The following is a 17301-nucleotide window of genomic DNA, read 5'->3' as shown; positions in this document are numbered from 1 at the left end:
GTATACATATCTGTACCTAAATGGTACATATTAAGACCATTTTATTAAAGGGTACTGCTCCAGTGACAGCTTGGGACCATTTTTGACCCTTTTCACTCATATTTTTCTAAAAAAATTGGGCTATGGTGTAGTTTGTTATTTTGTTAAACTATGGATATGTTCATAGCCACCTGCCTTATTAATAGCACATCTGATTTGTTATTGTGACTGTAACACAGGCATGCACATTTAAATTAAATTAAAAAATACTATGCCAATAGTTCCATATCTAAAATAATATTTTCAAATATGTTTCCTGAACCTGTCTGTGTGTACATTGATAGGTCTCGAGTGACATCATTCTTAACCTTCAGTTCCCCACCCCTGTACACAAAGCATGAATATTTGATCCGTGATTTTTTGGTTAATGGGAGATTTTGTTGTGGAAATTATATGTTAGGGATGAGCAAAGGTAATGACTGAACACCAGGCGTCCCAGCTGCTGTTTTTTTGTCTACGGCTTCTCTGTCTTGTCTAAACTGACCTCAGGCAGTTCATCTGCAAGTGAACTTGACCTCGAGCCTTTGTGTCTGTGGCAGCCGTTTTTTTATGGGTTTACTAAATGGGGGAAGGAGGCACAGTTAGTGTACGCATGGTGGGGTTTATAAAGCTCCACCTTTTTTTGAGTTCATGGTGGTCCACACAAGGGGTGTCTGGTGGAGGGGTACAGCTGGTGCGTCCAGCTGCAGTGTCAGATAAACCTTTCCTGTCATGTTGTGTATGGGAATAGTTGGATTTGTGTCTGCTGAGTTAATCTTTACTATGGAGAGGACGACCAGTTAAAGTTATTTTTGTGATTTAGTGTTTTCTACATAATCTCATAGACTCATCCTTTATAATGTAAAGATCATTCTGTGGAAATATAACCTTGATATCTGGTTGAGTAAGGTCATGTCAAATATTCAAATTTTGATGCTCTTAATCTCATAATTAAATTATGAGACCTTATCCAGGATTTCACACAGACAGGATCACATGAGACCCTGTTAGTCCTTATATGACAGTGACCCAGACCTAAGATTTCAATGTTATTTCAATAAAAAACTTTTGATGTGAAATTTGCTATTGGAAAGATTAAAATTGACATGGGCCACATTAGGGTTTTTCATAATTGAATATTTAACCCCGGGTTATTGGAATCCTGAGTTATGTTTCACGTTCACACTGTTTATACTTAGCCAGGCCAGGTTAAGAGAGAACCCTGGGTATTTAATACTCTAATGTTGCGTTCACACCAGACACAGAAGAGGCGGCAAGCGCGAGTGATTTACATTATAAGTCAATGCAAAGACGCAAATAGGCATCCTGCGGCACGTAACGCACGGAAGGAACGGCACGGATGGAGGTCAAACAACCTGGTAAGTTTACTCAATTTTAGCTATCTAAGCCCCTCCCATGACTAGAGCTGGGCAAAAAAATCTATTTTTCAATTAATCGGGGTTGATTCAAAATCGATTCTCACAGGCCACGAATAGATTTTTTTCCCATTTTATTTCTGCAAACACTGAGGTAAGATTAACGTTAATCTAATTACTAGTCTTCTCCAATAGATGTCACCCATTTTTTTGCCTTGCGCGATGTTACCAATGAGCGAGAGGTGAGGCTGTCATTCATTCATTCAGTCTATATTCTAATATATTATGATATAATATAATATTCTATGTATTCATTGAGTCGAACCGAGAATCGAGTATAAAAATCGAGTCGAGAACCGAAATCAGATTGAGAATCGATTCGATACCTTATGAATCGAAATCGAATCGATCTGAAACATCTGATTCCCAGCCCTACCCATGATGCGAATTTTCGCGTGAATGTTTCAAATGACTAGAAGCAAGTAAACTTAAAATGTTCAAGCATCCAATTATAGCACATTTTTGCCACCTCTTCCGCGTCTGGTGTGAACGCACAGTTAGGCAGGGTTTCCCAAACTGGGAATCTCGAACCCTGCTGGTTTGTGGGGGAAATGCAGGGTTTGTGAGTTGATGAAAAAATTAATTAAAAGAAAAATTATGCAAATTCTAAATACTAACAAAATTTATATCTGTTTATGACGTGACTATTACACAACACTAATCAGAAAACTAAGAACTCATGCAAAATGGACAGATACATTACTTTTATGCAGCAATAAAAATAAATATTTTTGAAGTAAAAAAAAATGCAAATGTGCTATTAAATTATTTTAATTTTATCTCATGGGGTACTTCGAGTAAATAATTTAGGTCAAGGGGGCTCGGCTGACAAAAATGTTTAAAAACAAGGATTCAATTCGTAAAAACCGGGTTAACGTTTTAATTTGCATATTTGCGCTGTCGACAATCATGATTAAACTATCGCTTTAAATAACTATATTGCCTCGCGCTGCCGCATCAGTGACAAAACCGGTCGGCACTCGGCAGGCAAATCTTAATAGTTCATCATGGGACATTTTTATATTAAAATTCGGGAGTTTTTTTACGTTTCCCTCAAATGGTGAAGTTCACACACAGCCTGTGAAGTTTTTGAACACACAGCTCGCGAATCGTTATATGAGGAATTATGTCGAGTCATAACATTTTATAACCCCGCCTTGTTTCCCACAGCGGTACTAATGGTTTCATAAACCCTGGTTTAATTTTGGGGTTAACCCTGCTTCCAAATTACAAGGGTGAGCCCCGGGTTAAAAGCAGGCTTTAGAACGAAGATTAACTGGGGTTAAGCACACTTTACGAAAATAACCATGGTTTTATTGTGGTAACCATGTTTTTTTGGTGTATTATTGATTAGTATCAGAAAACATATGGTTTTACTACACTAACCATGGTTTTACTGGTTTTAACTGTAGTAAAACCATGGTTAATTTTCGTAAGGGCAGTGTGCAAAGCCCTATTCTGTATGCACATACATTCATACAATACAGTATACAAATGTATAGCTCCTAACTTTTGTTTCCTAGGATTTTGATCTCAAGAAACAAAAGTGACGGGGAACACAATGTTGACCGACCATGAGTGAATTACTGCTCCATGGTTTATTTATATTCATTGAACCATGACTCAGGTCTATCACTGACACAAAGCGTTCTGTTCTGTTCATGTCATATAATGTTTACAATCGTGCCTGTAAAATGACGGTTTAGCATAATCGGGTTAAGATGAATGGTTTGCCCTTTATCTTCATTATTTCCTGCCCTTTCTCAAGAGATGTAACCATGTCAAGTTGACAAGGCACATCAGGCTAAGTAATGGTGTATTGATCAAATGGGTTTTTAAAATTTAACTTTCTCTGGAGGCTTTTTCCCCTCAGCTTCACGCTTGAATTCAGACTGTGGTTGAGTGACTATGGTGTATTAGCGGACTGATCATAAATATGAAATTTAATTTACAAGACACAGACCAGTGAACAGTGCTAAGTTTTTAAAGAAATAGTCATCATCATGGTGCATTCACTAAAGGTTCCTGAAAGGTTCTTTGTCAGTCGGTATGGTTTCATAGAGCAGTGCTTCTCAAACTTTTTTGGCGTGCGGCCTCCCTTGCATACGATTGCGCCCACTTGTGCTCTTTGTGCCCCCCCATAGAAAAATGTATGACATAAAACATAAATAGTCTTCTGAGGTTTAATTACACAGAATTCAGGATACATTTTAATGTATTTTATGAAATGTCATAAAACTGAGGCATCCCTGGCACAATATTGCCAGGTTTGAGAACCACTGAGAACCTTTAACATCCAATGATCTACAGATAATATAAAAGTAAGAACATTGAACTGAAAGGTTCTTTGGGGAACCAAAAATTGATCTTCTATGGCATCTCTGTGAGAATCCCTTTATTTTTAGTGTTCAATTTTTTCAAGCCCGTTTCAGTTTCTTTTGCACGCAAAGAGAGAAATGCTATTCATGCCATGAACACTGGTAACTCTGTCTGACAAGATCTGACTGAAAGGACAATATATGATGTGATGAAAGTATCCCAACAACAGTAAATTATCTGTAAGATATATGTGACCCTAAGGGTAAATTACATCACGAAACTTGAATAAATAAGATTTTCATTGACGTTTAAGTTAGGATAAAACAGTATTTGGCCGAGATCAACTACTTGTAAATAGACATGGGCCAGTTACCGGTTTCAAGGTATACCGAGGTTTTAAATAGTCAAGGTTTCAAAACCACTAAAATGTTCTGTGATACCATCTCCAAGGTATGAGCTGTGTTTATACAAAATTCATTAAATCATTAAGTCATGTGATTGATTTGATGTTTACATTTAATATACATTATGAAAATATTATATATTTTTTGAAAGCATAATATAATTTAAATGCTTTATTTTTACCTGGAATTTGAAAATAACACATTTCAGGGTTGCAATGGCAATACCGCAACACCGTGAAACCGTGGTATTTTTGCTACAGGTTGTCATACTGCCAGATCTTATACCGCCACATGCCTATTTGAAAATCTAGAAATAAAATATTGAGGAACTCACCTTTAAAGTTGTCTATTTCTTAACACTGCATGCACTCACACAAATTAAACTTTTTATATATTTACGGCAGGAATTGTACAAACTATCTTCATGGAAATTGATCTTTACTTAATATCCTAATTATTTTTTGCATAAAATAAATATTTATAATTTAGACCCATACCCATTTTGACCGATACACATTTTGGCTTTTGCTACAGATATACCCATGCTACTAAAGATTGTGTTAGTAGTGCAAAAGGTTGTAGGTTCGATCACAGGAACAGACACACACACACACATAATGATCAAATGTATACCTTATAATGCACTGTAAGTCACTTTGGATAAAAGCATCTTACAAAGGCATAATGGAAATATACTTATTGAAGCTTGATGGGAAACCACCATTGTGTCTATTGTGGTGCATGGATGGATTAAAAATAGATAAAGTCAGCAGAATTTCGCATTTGCATTTGGCGATCTATTCCACCTTCTCGGATGTAAACTTACTGAACAAAATGTTACTATGTTCGTCTTGTTTCAGAGATGGAAGACCTTGTTTCCACCACTCAGTTGGAATGAATTATACATGAAAAGTTTGTGATGTGGATTTATTATTGATGGATGGATGGAAGAGCAAAATTGAAGCAAGCTTGGATAGAAACAACGGCCTTAAGGGAAGGAAATGACATCATCCTTCAGGGAAAGAATTTTAGAATCGCTGTAAACTGAAAATATGGAGACAGTCAAACATGGCACTGTTTTCAAATCATGTAAAAGAAAACTAAAGGGTTTTTTATTCTCAAACGACTTGAGCAAATCAAATACTGCAAGTGCAAGAAATTAGATCTTACAAGTCTTACATGTGAGCAAGAATTTTACACAAATTTACCCTGCACCATTCTCACTCCAATCAGTGTGCTCAAAACTCTCTGTCAGTCTCATGAACCCCACCCCCCAGCCCCACCTCCACCTCTCATTGGATGACCTACTGAAGTTGCCATGGAGATTTGTGTAGTAGGGCAAGCGTGTGAAATGAAGGGTGCAAATTTTGAATGGTCAAATCCCTGTGACATACTTTAATATGCAGACTAATTTCTGATAACGCTGATGAGATGGAGCAAAACCAAAAATTGCATTTGGCAAACGCTTTTAACCAAAGCAACTTACAGTGCATTCAAGATATAGGCACATTTTTATCAGTATGTATGTTAATAAGGAATCGAACCAACAAACTTTCGCACCGCTAACGTAATGCTCTACCAGCTGAGCGACAGGAACATTTCTCTTTGTGGAATTTCCTTCGGATGATGGACTTCTAGAAAGGAAATTGCACGGAAAACAGGAGAAAGAGAGGAAGCAGAGAACGCAAGAGATATTAAAGGTCTTTGCTTTGCTCTGTATCAGGTTATCTGTCAACTAAAAGCAGTTAAACAGGAAAAACAGGGAGTGCATTACAGCCGAGCACTTCCAAGTACGAAAAGTTCAGGCTTGGATAGATGACAAACACTTGTGAAGTTTTAAGCAATGGCTTTTAGTTTCCCCTGGAGATGAAGGAAATGTGTTTCTGTAAGGAACAAAACAGAACGAGCCAAGTGAGACCACTGGTGGAGTTTTAAAGCTGAAGTGTGTAATTTTGATGATGTTGAAATACATTCTTACTTCCAAGTCTAATATGAAGAGACAACTATTAAGCAACCTATTCTTCCAGGGAATTCCCCCAAAAGTGTAAACAGCATTCTCTTGCACTGTCGAAACATTGCTTGGTTTGTTAGGGCAGGCAAATACTTGGATCAGATAGAGTATGAGTTTGGACTGTTGCTGTTTGTCTGATTGAGATGAGATAGATGGGACAGCGCTGACAAACCTGCACTCTAAAAAAAATTTGTTTAAATCCATATTTGTTTAAAACAACAGGCTGAGTAAATTATGACTAAAGTGAGTACATTTTATTTTTGAATAAACTATCAATTTAACTCCTGCTTTTAAAAAGATATCAACAAAATGCTGCCCTGTGCCTCCATGGTCTGTTTCTGAATTATTTAGCTTTTAGGATATAAGCATGTGCTCATACAGCAGCCCACAACTGTAACTCACAAATACGGCTTTTCACTTCTTACTTCCATTTGACATTTGGGGTTTACTTAACACAATCCTCCACTCAGTCATGAAATAGAGCACTCTTTCTCTCTCTTTCACTTGTTTATCAATGCACTTTTGTGTATCTTCTCTCGGTTGTTTGTAATCAAATTCAGTAATTCCACCCAAGCATTATCCCTCCTAAATGGACCCCACTTATTACATTTAGTCCATAACAGTTTTTTTGTGGCTGTTTACCTTTTGGTCTCTCTCTCCTACTGACACACTCCCTACTAAACAAACAGGATACATAATACAACCAGTGGCGGCCAGTGACTTCTTTTTTCGAGGGCGCTCCATGCAAAGTTCGTCACAACATGTATTTAGTCTGTCATTTGTGTGGTTTGTAATTTCAAAATATGTGTTTGCCGCATCGAGTGATTCTTTGTGCATCATGTGTCTTGTCAAAATAATTACCTGCTGCAGATGCGTCTAAAGCAGTGGTTCTCAAACTTTTTCAGCGTGCGGCCCCCTTTGTGTACGGTGCATTCCTTTGCGGCCCCCCCAAAGAAAATTTATGACAAAAAACAGTTCTAAAACTTTACATTTTAATTAAACAAAACATTAAATTATACAAAGTAGTGCTGCCTTTTTTAGGTTTAATTTCACAGAAATCATTATAAATTAATGTATTTTATAAAAATGTCATAAAACTGGGGCCCCCCTGGCACCATCTCGCGGCCCCCCTGGGGGCCCCGGACCCCAGTTTGAGAACCACTGGTCTAAAGGGTTTATGATAAAATAGACGTTCGTGTTTGCCAGATACTTGCATAATCTCATGCGTAATCAGAGTTTAGTGTTAAGGGAGTGTCTTGTGTGTATTTTGTGAACGTGAGCGTCTCTTTTATTGTAAACGGTATCGACCATGTGCAGCAGGCACTTATTTTGACAAAACACGTGATGCACATGGTTCACATGACGCAATAAACACATATTTTGAAAACACAAGCAACACACATGACACTTCGAACACTTATTTTGAATTTGCGCCCCTCGGATGAGCAGTCATGAGCCGCCACTAAATACAAAACACTGTTAAGATGTTAACACTGTTAGTTTTTTTGTCTTGTTTTCAGTAAAAATATCGAGAAATTCTTAAATTAAGATGTTTGTTCTTGATGAGCAAAATGACATTAGAAAATAAGTCTAGTTTTTAGACAAAAATTATAAACTTTAAGTAAATTAGTGCTTAAAACAAGCAAAAAAATAAAATCTGCCAATGGAATAAGAAACATTTTCTTGAAATAAGTTTACTTTTTTCATAAACACTTAATTCAAGAAAAATTTTCTTATTTCATTGGCAGATTTTTTTTGCTTGTTTTAAGCACAAATTCACTTACACTTTATATTTTTTGTCTAAAAACTACACTTATTTTCCTAGGTTATTTTGTTCTCAAGAACGTACATCTTAATTTAAGAATTTTTAGATATTTTTACTGAAAACATGAAAAAAATACTAAGAATTAATTTTTTGAAAATAATTTTTTTGAAGTGTACAAGTCATCGTTGGATGTTTTTTTTTTAAATGATTTAAAAGCATGCAAAATTCATTCAATTTTTTGCAGTGAGGGTCCTATAAAGTCTTTGGTGCTAGGCCTGTCTGAAACTCATACAATGAAGTTAAAAGGAAAGATTATTTGTACACTGTCAGAAAAATAAATAGAACACTGTGCCCCTTAAAATGTTCAAATATTTACCATTTAGGTGCAGATATGTACCTTTGGACTACTAATACACTGAAAAAAATGATTCATACAATTTACTAAATTTTTTTAAGGTAAGTGGTTGCAATCAATTTATTTAAGCTACATTTAAACAAAAATTTTTTGTTTTGTTTTTCTATTTTTTTTGTTGCTGTTGTTTAAATGTAGCTTAAATAAATTGATTGCGACCACTTACCTTAAAAAAGTGAGTAAATTGAATGAATCATTTTTTAGTGTATGCACCTTAAAAAAAAAGGTTTTAAAAGGGTACCGCCCCAGCGACAGCTTCTGTACCTTTTTTGTCTGAAAGTGCTCCAGATACGATTTTAAAAATGTAATTGACAAAATAAAATTGATTGAAATTCAGTCTGTGTTTTTTTAATGAACTGTATGAACTTTATTTTTGGAAACGTTTAATAGTTTTGTAGCCAAGCCTTTAAGTTATATGCTTGTAATTGACTTTCAAAAGTATCTTGTAACCTCACCTCGGGGGACGGTTGAGATTTCTTTATACCATGTATTACTCAATATATTGCATCATTCTGTCTCTCACAAACGTTATTGAATTGCCATACTAATGATTCTGCCTCTTGTGTTGGTTTTGGAGCAGATCCTGATCTTATTAAACAGACCGCCTGAGCCCCACGGGAGTCAAGCCACCGCTCAAACCATAGCGCTTCCCACCCAGCTACCAGGTGTGATGAGAGGTTAATGAGAGTATGAGCTCAGGACTCAGCAGGTTAAGCCACCCCCTTCCGTCAACCACATGCTAAGTGTAACCATCTTATTAAGCCAAGACATGACATCCCAACCATCTGCAGATAACTTATTCTAGCTATCTTAAATAATATAATGTATGTTAATATAATGTATGTTCCCTGGGTTCGAACCCAAAACCTTTGCACTGCTAGCGCAATGCTCTACCACTGAGCTATACAGGAGACCATATGTATAAAATAATCTGGATTTGAGTAAATTTAAAAAGTAATTTTTAAATTCATATAAAAAAATTATAATTGACTTTTGATTGCAGATTGATTGGCAACTAAGTTCAGTTTGTGATTTCTCTATAGGAGACGTTTGTGAGATTTCTGGGTCTCTTTCTCTAGAGAAATAGCTGAGACACAGGAGACATAAGCATAAGTTTCCATTTGCTCTCCATTTAATCTCATTGATGTCTATGAAAAATATAATTACACATGAAAAAACACATAAAAATGATAATCATATGCATCAAATTAACATTACCATCACTGTCCAATAGTAACACCACAGTCTTTTTATTGATTTGTTTGTTTGTTTGTTTACCTCACAATCTTTCGATCATTTCCCCCTCACTCATTAAAAAATCAGGTCTTTGAAAACTAGGTCACCCAACCATTACTCACACATACACACTCATCTCTCCTTATGCATACAGCAGTAAAATGTCATTCAGCTGCCCTACACACAGATTAAACCCATTGAAGGGCAATGCCAGATGTGGCTGACCCAATTACAACACCGTTATGGCTAATTCAGAATTCATTTATTAATCCATGATGGTTAATGGCACACAACCAGTTCTCCCCGGTGTGAGGATGATATCAGAGGGTTATAGTGTTACGTAAGGGCTTTACATAAGAAGCCAAACACTGCAGCCAAAGACCTATTCAGGAGTAAATGTTTTTTCTGCACCATTACTGTGGGGACTGCACCAAATCCCCTATTCATACACACACACACATCCCTAATGAATAAGCACTAAGTCGAGCTCTTATCTGTATTCTCTCCACACATTTCTTTTACATCATCTTTAAAACCACATTAGAAACAGATGTATGACAATGGAAGCCCATAATTCTCCTCAAAAGTAAACCACCCAGATTTGCATGTATACAGCCCCATGTCGACAAATCAACCCACACCCATGATCTTCTGCCTCACGGGACAATTTAAATCCCAGTCCGGCAGACTGTGACTGGCTGCAAAACAGCAACCGTGATGCCCTTTTGCATCCCTGCGATTAAAAACGAAGCTAGCATCTGAGCCCGGTCAAGCTTTCCCACATGGCCCCGTTGTGTGTGGGTGAAAATAATGCACGCATTCTGAAATACACATCCACCGGCTGGACACACACAAAGTGCGTTTTTATTCATTAAATAAAGAACAATTTAAAGAAAAGGAACAATATCAGTTTTCGCAGAACAAATAACAAAGTGGTGTTTAAAAAATAAACAAAGTAGAAAACTTCTGACAATAGTGGATCAACCCCAGTTCTTACATGATGACAACACCTTTCACGGTATATGAAATCTGAGAGCAGGACAACCTGGATGTCCAGAAGAGCCAAATAGTGGAAGACAGTTAACTCATGATTTATATGGGCTTCTTCATATCTCTTCGTCATTTATAGAGCTTTGACCAGGCGATAAAACAGACCTGTGCTTAATGTCATGCTACATTCAAAATGTCCAGCTCAGTATGTCCAGTTAGTGAGAGATTACAATAAGAAGTGAGATTCTTATGATCCATTTTTTGCAAGTTCCAAAAGACTAAACAAGCGGTGCCACATATTCACAGTGAGGTCACAGGGAAGTCCTTATACAATATAAAAGAGTAAGAAATGTGAAGATTCGGTAATAAGAAATGTCCTCACACCAATAGGAAGTCACATTGTATTATTATGATACAAAAAGTGTCTGAAGGCTGTGCTCCCTGATCCGGTTTGAGTGTGCAAGTCCATGCAGCTTTGTTTAGGTGTGTCAGAAGTGCTCAATCTGGCTTCATCTTGCACAGTTGCACTCCAAAATGTTTCGTAAAATCTTGGAGAGATGAAGATTGCAGCTGCATTTTACACAGTGCTAAGGGCTTATGGGATGAATGAGCCAGAAATTCCCAAGTTGAATCGAAGGATACTTTTTAGAGAGAACTTCTTTGAAATAAGAAGCTTTTTTGATTTAAACATTCTTAGGATCAGCATTGTCCCCATATCATGCTTTTTTTCGAAGGCTGGTATTCAAAAACCTTACAAGCTTACTAAGAATGTCAAGTGTTAAATATTGTAGGGCTTACTACAAAGGTAGTTTGCAATATGTGTAAAATCACAAAAAAATTGATATGAAGAAACTCCGAAAGTTTCTCCGTAAATGAATGTAATCAAAGTAGAAGTTGATTGCTTCATATTAAGTACATTTGTTTTGGCCTAAAGCTCTAGGTGAACGATTAACTATGTCAAAAACATCTGATGGGTCTCCAAGCTCTTTACTTCCTACTTTGTGTGCTGGAAGCACTCTTGTTGCCGGAACGACGGACAGGAACCTTAGAGACAGGGATTCGAGTGCGTGGTGGGGCATCAGTCTTTTTAGAGGGGCTATTTGAAGTGGGACTAAGATTTGAAGACAGCGCTCCTTGGCTTGAAGAGTGGGAAGGTGGAGTTGGTCTGACACTAATGGGAATCTTGGAATCTCGAGGTAGGCTTGTGCTGCCTTTCATGGAACGGAATGAGGGAGAAGAGGAAGACGAAGATTTTTGGGAAGAAGAGTTCAGTTTAAAATCACCTGCAGATTTTGTAGGGGAACTAACATCGTCGTCAGACCCAGCGGCGCTAGGGCTGTCAGGATCGTAGAGGTCGTAGAGCGCATCTCCAGAGCAGCTGTCCCTCATAAGGCCGTCCCGCCGAAGGAAGCTGCTTTCCTCATCTTCAGGTCCAGGTGTTGGAGAGTCCCAGTAACCTTCATCACTGGGTGGAGCATCCTGGAGGTCTTTTTCGACAGGGGGAGGGGAAGGACGTGCAGACTGCTGTTTTCCCACTTTACAACCACTAACAGGGATTTTACTGAGTCCAAGTGCCTTCACTGGTGGGGTCTTCTTGTCCAATCGAGTTGGCACATGATGTAGGACGGGCTCTGCACGACGTAACGCTGGGGAGTCTTCACCCTTCTGGGGCAACATGTGCCACAGTCCCTGCATATCTGCATCATCGACACCTTCAGGACTAGCCATCTCTTCTCCTCCACCCATGTAGGCAACAACCCCACTGCCCTGAGGCTTTTTAGGGGCCGCACGTGCTCTTTGGACGTAGCAAGAAGCTTGAATGGATGATAAACTACTGACCTGAGGAGGAAGCGGAGGCTTGGCAGGTGAGCATCTCTCAGAGTTCATCCCAGCTCCATTTAGCCTGTGACCCACACAGCCCCCACTACTGCTACCCGTTCCACTGCTCGTGGCACTTGCCCCATTCCCAGAATCCTCTTCTGGGTCAGCGATGATGTCACCACAGCCTGTTAAAGAATCAAAGCTTTTAAGGGAAGTAACATCAGTGAACATGGAGCATAAGCGATCGACCGATTGTTCAGGTGGGTCTACTGTGCCATGCTCCACTGGAGGGGTCAAAGCACAGGACGGTATGGAGGTCAGGTGCGTTGAATCACTGTGCTGAAGTTCCTCTTCCTGGACTCGCAGTGGAGAAGGAGGTGGAGACTCCTCAGTCACTGGATGTTGTTGTGAAAGACTACACGTGTCACAGTCCACTTCATTAGTTCCCTGTAATTCCTGCATAGATGTTCCCTGCCATTTCCTGGCATCCCCTGGGAGACTACTTTCCTCAAACACCTGCGGTAAGGGCTCGAGAGTAAGAGTCATGTCCTTCTCTGTTTTCGTGTTGTCAGAGGAAGCAGAAGGTAATAGATCTCCCTCCTTCACTTCCTTGGCCGCCTCCTGCACCTCACCTGAGTAATCTTGAGCCTGAGGTTTTCGGCGCCAACGCATGCTGCTAAAAAGTCCCTTTAATCCACGTCCCCGCCGTCCTACCGTAGTATTCCCATCTCCTGCACGGCTGCTGCTACGCCGCAGTAGAGAAAAGAAGCTGAAAGACTTGGTGATGGAGCTGCGTAGGGGGGCATTGGACACACCATCTGGCGTTCCTGCGTGAAGCTGGTCACTGCTGGCAGATTCATCTTTGTGGCCGTCAAGCACCGAGGGAGTGTCTGTTATTAAGCCATCGTGGGTTTTGCTCCTAACAAGTTCCAGCGGCTTGCCAGAGGCTTTTCCGGCGCCCTCTCCTTTGTTCCTGACTGAGAAGATGCTCGGCATGCTGCTGCCGGACTTGCGCTTGCTGAACAGCTTGAAGGCAGCTTTGTTGAGCTTTCCCGGTGGCTGGGGGTCGCATGGAGGTGGTTCACTGCATTCAGTCTGTACCTCCATCTTTGCAGCGATGTTGTTTTTCTTTCTCTGCTTTTCCTCTGTTATTGTACCCTGTCTCTAACCACTGCTCTCCTTCCTGCTTTCCACTTCTATCGCTGCCGTCGTTTGTTGGTGTTCTCTCTCCCTCGCTCTCACTCTCTCACTGGTGGCTGCGCCTGACAGTCTCTATGGTAACTAGGAGGGTTAAGCAGCTTTCGTCAGCGCTGAAGGCAAGCCAGTGTTTTCTCTCCGCCCCCTCAGCTCGCCCCCTCCATACACACAACACACCCTCATCCCCCACGCGGCAAACATCACATATCCCTCTGTTGTTTCTTACCTCAATTATTCTCTCTTGCTACTCAATAGGAATCTGATATGGATCTATGTGCGAATATGTGTTTTGCAATGTGTCATTGTTACGTGTGCATGCATTTTTGTATGTGTGTCTGTAACAGATAAAGTGTTTTTGCGTCATTTACTTCTCATTCTTTACTTATCCATAACAGATCACTAATGTTACAGAGAACAAAACATCGGCATTAAGTGAAAATGAAAATAAGCCCCTTAGATGAAAGGGGTCAGAGAAAAACATAGACTTGAGTCATTGCTTTCATGTCTGGGCGTAGGATTTAGATTAAAGCTGCCGACTGGGGAACGTGTGAAGACAAAATGCAGATTTTGCTAAACATTTATTATAATTATATATAGTGTATCAACTATATATGGACACTTGAAATGGTTTAAAGAAATAGCTGATTGAATTTAAATGAGATTAGATTAATTCACGTTGGTGGTCCTCACCTGTTATGTGCCTTCTGGGGTGGTTGATCATGTTCAATGTACCCCTCAATATCCCGCAGTCCATCTGCCTCCAGCATATGGGCTCGGAGGGACTCCTGTTACCACACTCCTCCACTGTTAAAAACAAAGCAATTAGATCTACTTTAGATCTACAGTTGTGTGAAATAGTAGCTAAACAACTGAAAGCTTTTGGGTTTTTTGTTTATAGTGGTTGAAACATACACTTCAACATTTGGTAAGAAACCATATGTGCTATATAAGAGTCAAGACATTACAAAAATGTTAGTCTATACTTGTGTTTTCTATTTTAGATGAGGGAAACATGCATTATATCAATATTAAAGATATCAAGGTTATATTTTCAATACAGTAAATCACAAAATAGCTGGGCTTTCACAAGCGGGGTCATGAATACTAATAATAAGAGGACGTTCTGTGTTTCCTGGGTAGGAAGTAGAAGTGCCCATCCGCCTACCCCCATTTGGACATACAGGCCTCCTTTTCCACCTCACTGACATGAAACAATGTCTACATTCACATAATGTGCAGTATAGGGATTTGCCTGAGCATGCGGTGTGTGTGTTTGAAGGTAAGCTACCATGCAACCATTTCAACAAGGTCAAGTCTTCCTGGCCTCTAAATCATCTTTGGTTATAGGTCTGTATCAAAACTCCCCACCTGTGTTTGCCATTTCTTTCAGCGGCCTCTGGGGCACGGCGGGTGGAATGCACCTTCCCACCTATTGTTTCTTCGGGTAAGTTTGGGTCTGCACTCTTATTTTCTTCTATCTATTCTGAACCATGGGCGGCTCCTCTGCTTTATGGTACAGGAAGACAATTAAGCAGAACCATACAAGTCAAGTTGGAGACCAACAGGAAGGAACAGAAAGATCATAAAGAAATTAGGTTTGCAGTTGTCCAATTTTTAAGCTCCACCTCACATCATTTGCCCCCAGTGTCACGTTCCTGTTGCTGTCGAGGGCAGAACTCTCCTGAGAAGCAAACTGGGACACTTAGAATAGAATAGGGCTGTACTGTTTGTGAATAAGGGCGTGTTGTCTAGGTTGTACAAAGCTGACTTTTCCTCCATTATCTTCAACCTGAAAGAACACAGGTGCGTGCAAAAAACTCTTCAGATGTCGTGACGCTCTTATCGTGGTGTTTGTCAATGCTAGACTAGATCAGGAACATCAATAATGACAGTGTTTGAGGATAAATATTCTCATGGACTGCATAATGCAGTTGACTACAAAGATTTTATTTAAAGAGTTTAATAATCCCACAGAGATGTGTAACATCTGTGAATCAATACACGTGATGGGTCACTACCATTGCCTTGTTGTACATCATCTAAAACCGCAGTGTTTGTTAGTAGAGACTGAAGACTTTTAATCTCTGTAAAGCCTAATTTTTTATTTTGACAGTGATAGCTAATACCAAGTAACAGTAGTGTTTTGGTGGAAACTATGAAACTGGTAAATTTGTTTAAAGATATCTTTTGTTCTCCATTTGTGAAAGCTTACTCGTGGTAGTTTGATGTTGGCCATGCATTGTTTTCTTATAAATCTTGCTGTTTGATATCAGTTGGAAACATCAAACCCTAAATTACCTCATCCTCAATGTCACATAGCCATTGAGGAGTTATTGACATGTCCAGCCCTGGTCGAGAATATTCAATCACATAGGTACTTATTTGTTTCATACACTCAACACTAAAAAATAAAGGTACAAAGCTGTCTCTCGCGCGATACAAAAAAAAAAAAGATAGATAGAAAAATGACACCTTTGTACAAAGCGTGCATATTAGTACCACAGAGGTACATACGGCAATAAAATGTATACATTTCTGTACCTAAATTGTGTGTGTGATGTGTGTGCGTGATATATATTTTTATTTATTGTGTGTGTTTATATACTTAAAGAAAAGTTGAACTTTTAAAAACGTTAAATTACCTCAAAATTATATATATATATATATATATATATATATATATATATATATATATATATATATATATATATATATATATATATTAAAGTTAATTTAAACTTTTTTTAAGTTAACTTATATTTTTTTACTTTGAAAAAGCCAACTGTTATATATTATATAAACTATTTTCTTTTTTTTTAAAGAAAAGATTTTCTTTATTATAAAATCTTAGTTAACTCAACTTTTTTGCCAAGTTAAAAAATATTTTATATATATATTTTATTTATATACTAGTCAACATTTGAAGTGGATCAAAAACGTTCATCAAAGTTGTCGACGAGAACGGGTATTGGGCAAGTGTATTTTTAAGACAACTTTGAGGCAGGAAGTTTTGATCCACTTCAAATGTTGACTAGTGTATATATGTGTATATATATATATATTTTTTTTTATTTCACTTTTCAAAATATAAAAATACAAATAATATGTTAAAGTTAAATTAGGTCAAAAATTTAAGGCAGAACGAACCCTTCCTTTTTAAGTTGAACCAACAAATCTTTTTTTCCCCGTTTGGCAATTCATGTTTTACAGGATGGTTAATTCATATGAAATTAGTGTTTTTGTATAAATTGCTTTTGCCTCAGTAAAGCTGGGTTTTGGGATCATTAATGCTTTTTCTCATATTGTACATTTTTATACGATTTACTTTGTACAAATTCATACACATCACAGGAATTCACATGATGAAAACATACCAATTCCTATGGGATTAGTTTGTGTGAAACATACCTCAAAAACTGTTATATTTCATGGCACAGGTTTATCTATACAATTTATGAAGGCAAACAACAACAATATCAAAAAGATATTGGTCATTGTTATTTCATCTATTGAGTTAATTACTCAATGTATTATTACTTGGATCTTAAACAGAAGTCCAGTGAAAAGAGAAATTTCACACTAAAGACCCTTTCACACCATACACAAAATACAAGCGTTTCTGTTAGTAGATTTTCATACAGCAGGCAGTCACCCAGAGCCATATTTGCAAGGATTAGGACTAATTCCCATTT

The 17301-nt window shown here is 38.2% G+C and overlaps 2 protein-coding genes across 3 annotated transcripts in view; one reads left to right on the top strand and one right to left on the bottom strand.

Moving 5' to 3' along the window:
- Positions 1–6311: 6311 nt before the first annotated feature.
- nup58 (nucleoporin 58) overlaps positions 6312–17301 on the top strand; it is a 33281-nt gene continuing 22291 nt past the window's right edge. The window contains exons 1-2 of one of the 2 annotated variants that reach the window (XM_065258332.2): positions 6312–6431; positions 8946–9074. In XM_065258332.2, coding sequence (XP_065114404.1) covers positions 9055–9074 — 20 coding nt within the window. In that variant the 5' untranslated portion in view covers positions 6312–6431; positions 8946–9054. Of the gene's footprint in view, positions 6432–8940; positions 9075–17301 lie in introns of those variants that run through there. The other variant, XM_065258333.2, reaches the window with a different exon arrangement.
- On the bottom strand, positions 9476–13793 carry amer2 (APC membrane recruitment protein 2). Its single transcript, XM_065258327.2, has one exon. The coding sequence runs from the start codon at positions 13517–13519 to the stop codon at positions 11579–11581; it is 1941 nt and encodes a 646-aa protein (XP_065114399.1). The 5' UTR covers positions 13520–13793; the 3' UTR covers positions 9476–11578.

This window comes from Paramisgurnus dabryanus, chromosome 22 (assembly GCF_030506205.2).
Source record: "Paramisgurnus dabryanus chromosome 22, PD_genome_1.1, whole genome shotgun sequence".
Taxonomy (NCBI): domain Eukaryota; kingdom Metazoa; phylum Chordata; class Actinopteri; order Cypriniformes; family Cobitidae; genus Paramisgurnus; species Paramisgurnus dabryanus.
This window is presented reverse-complemented; position numbering and strand designations above follow the sequence as displayed.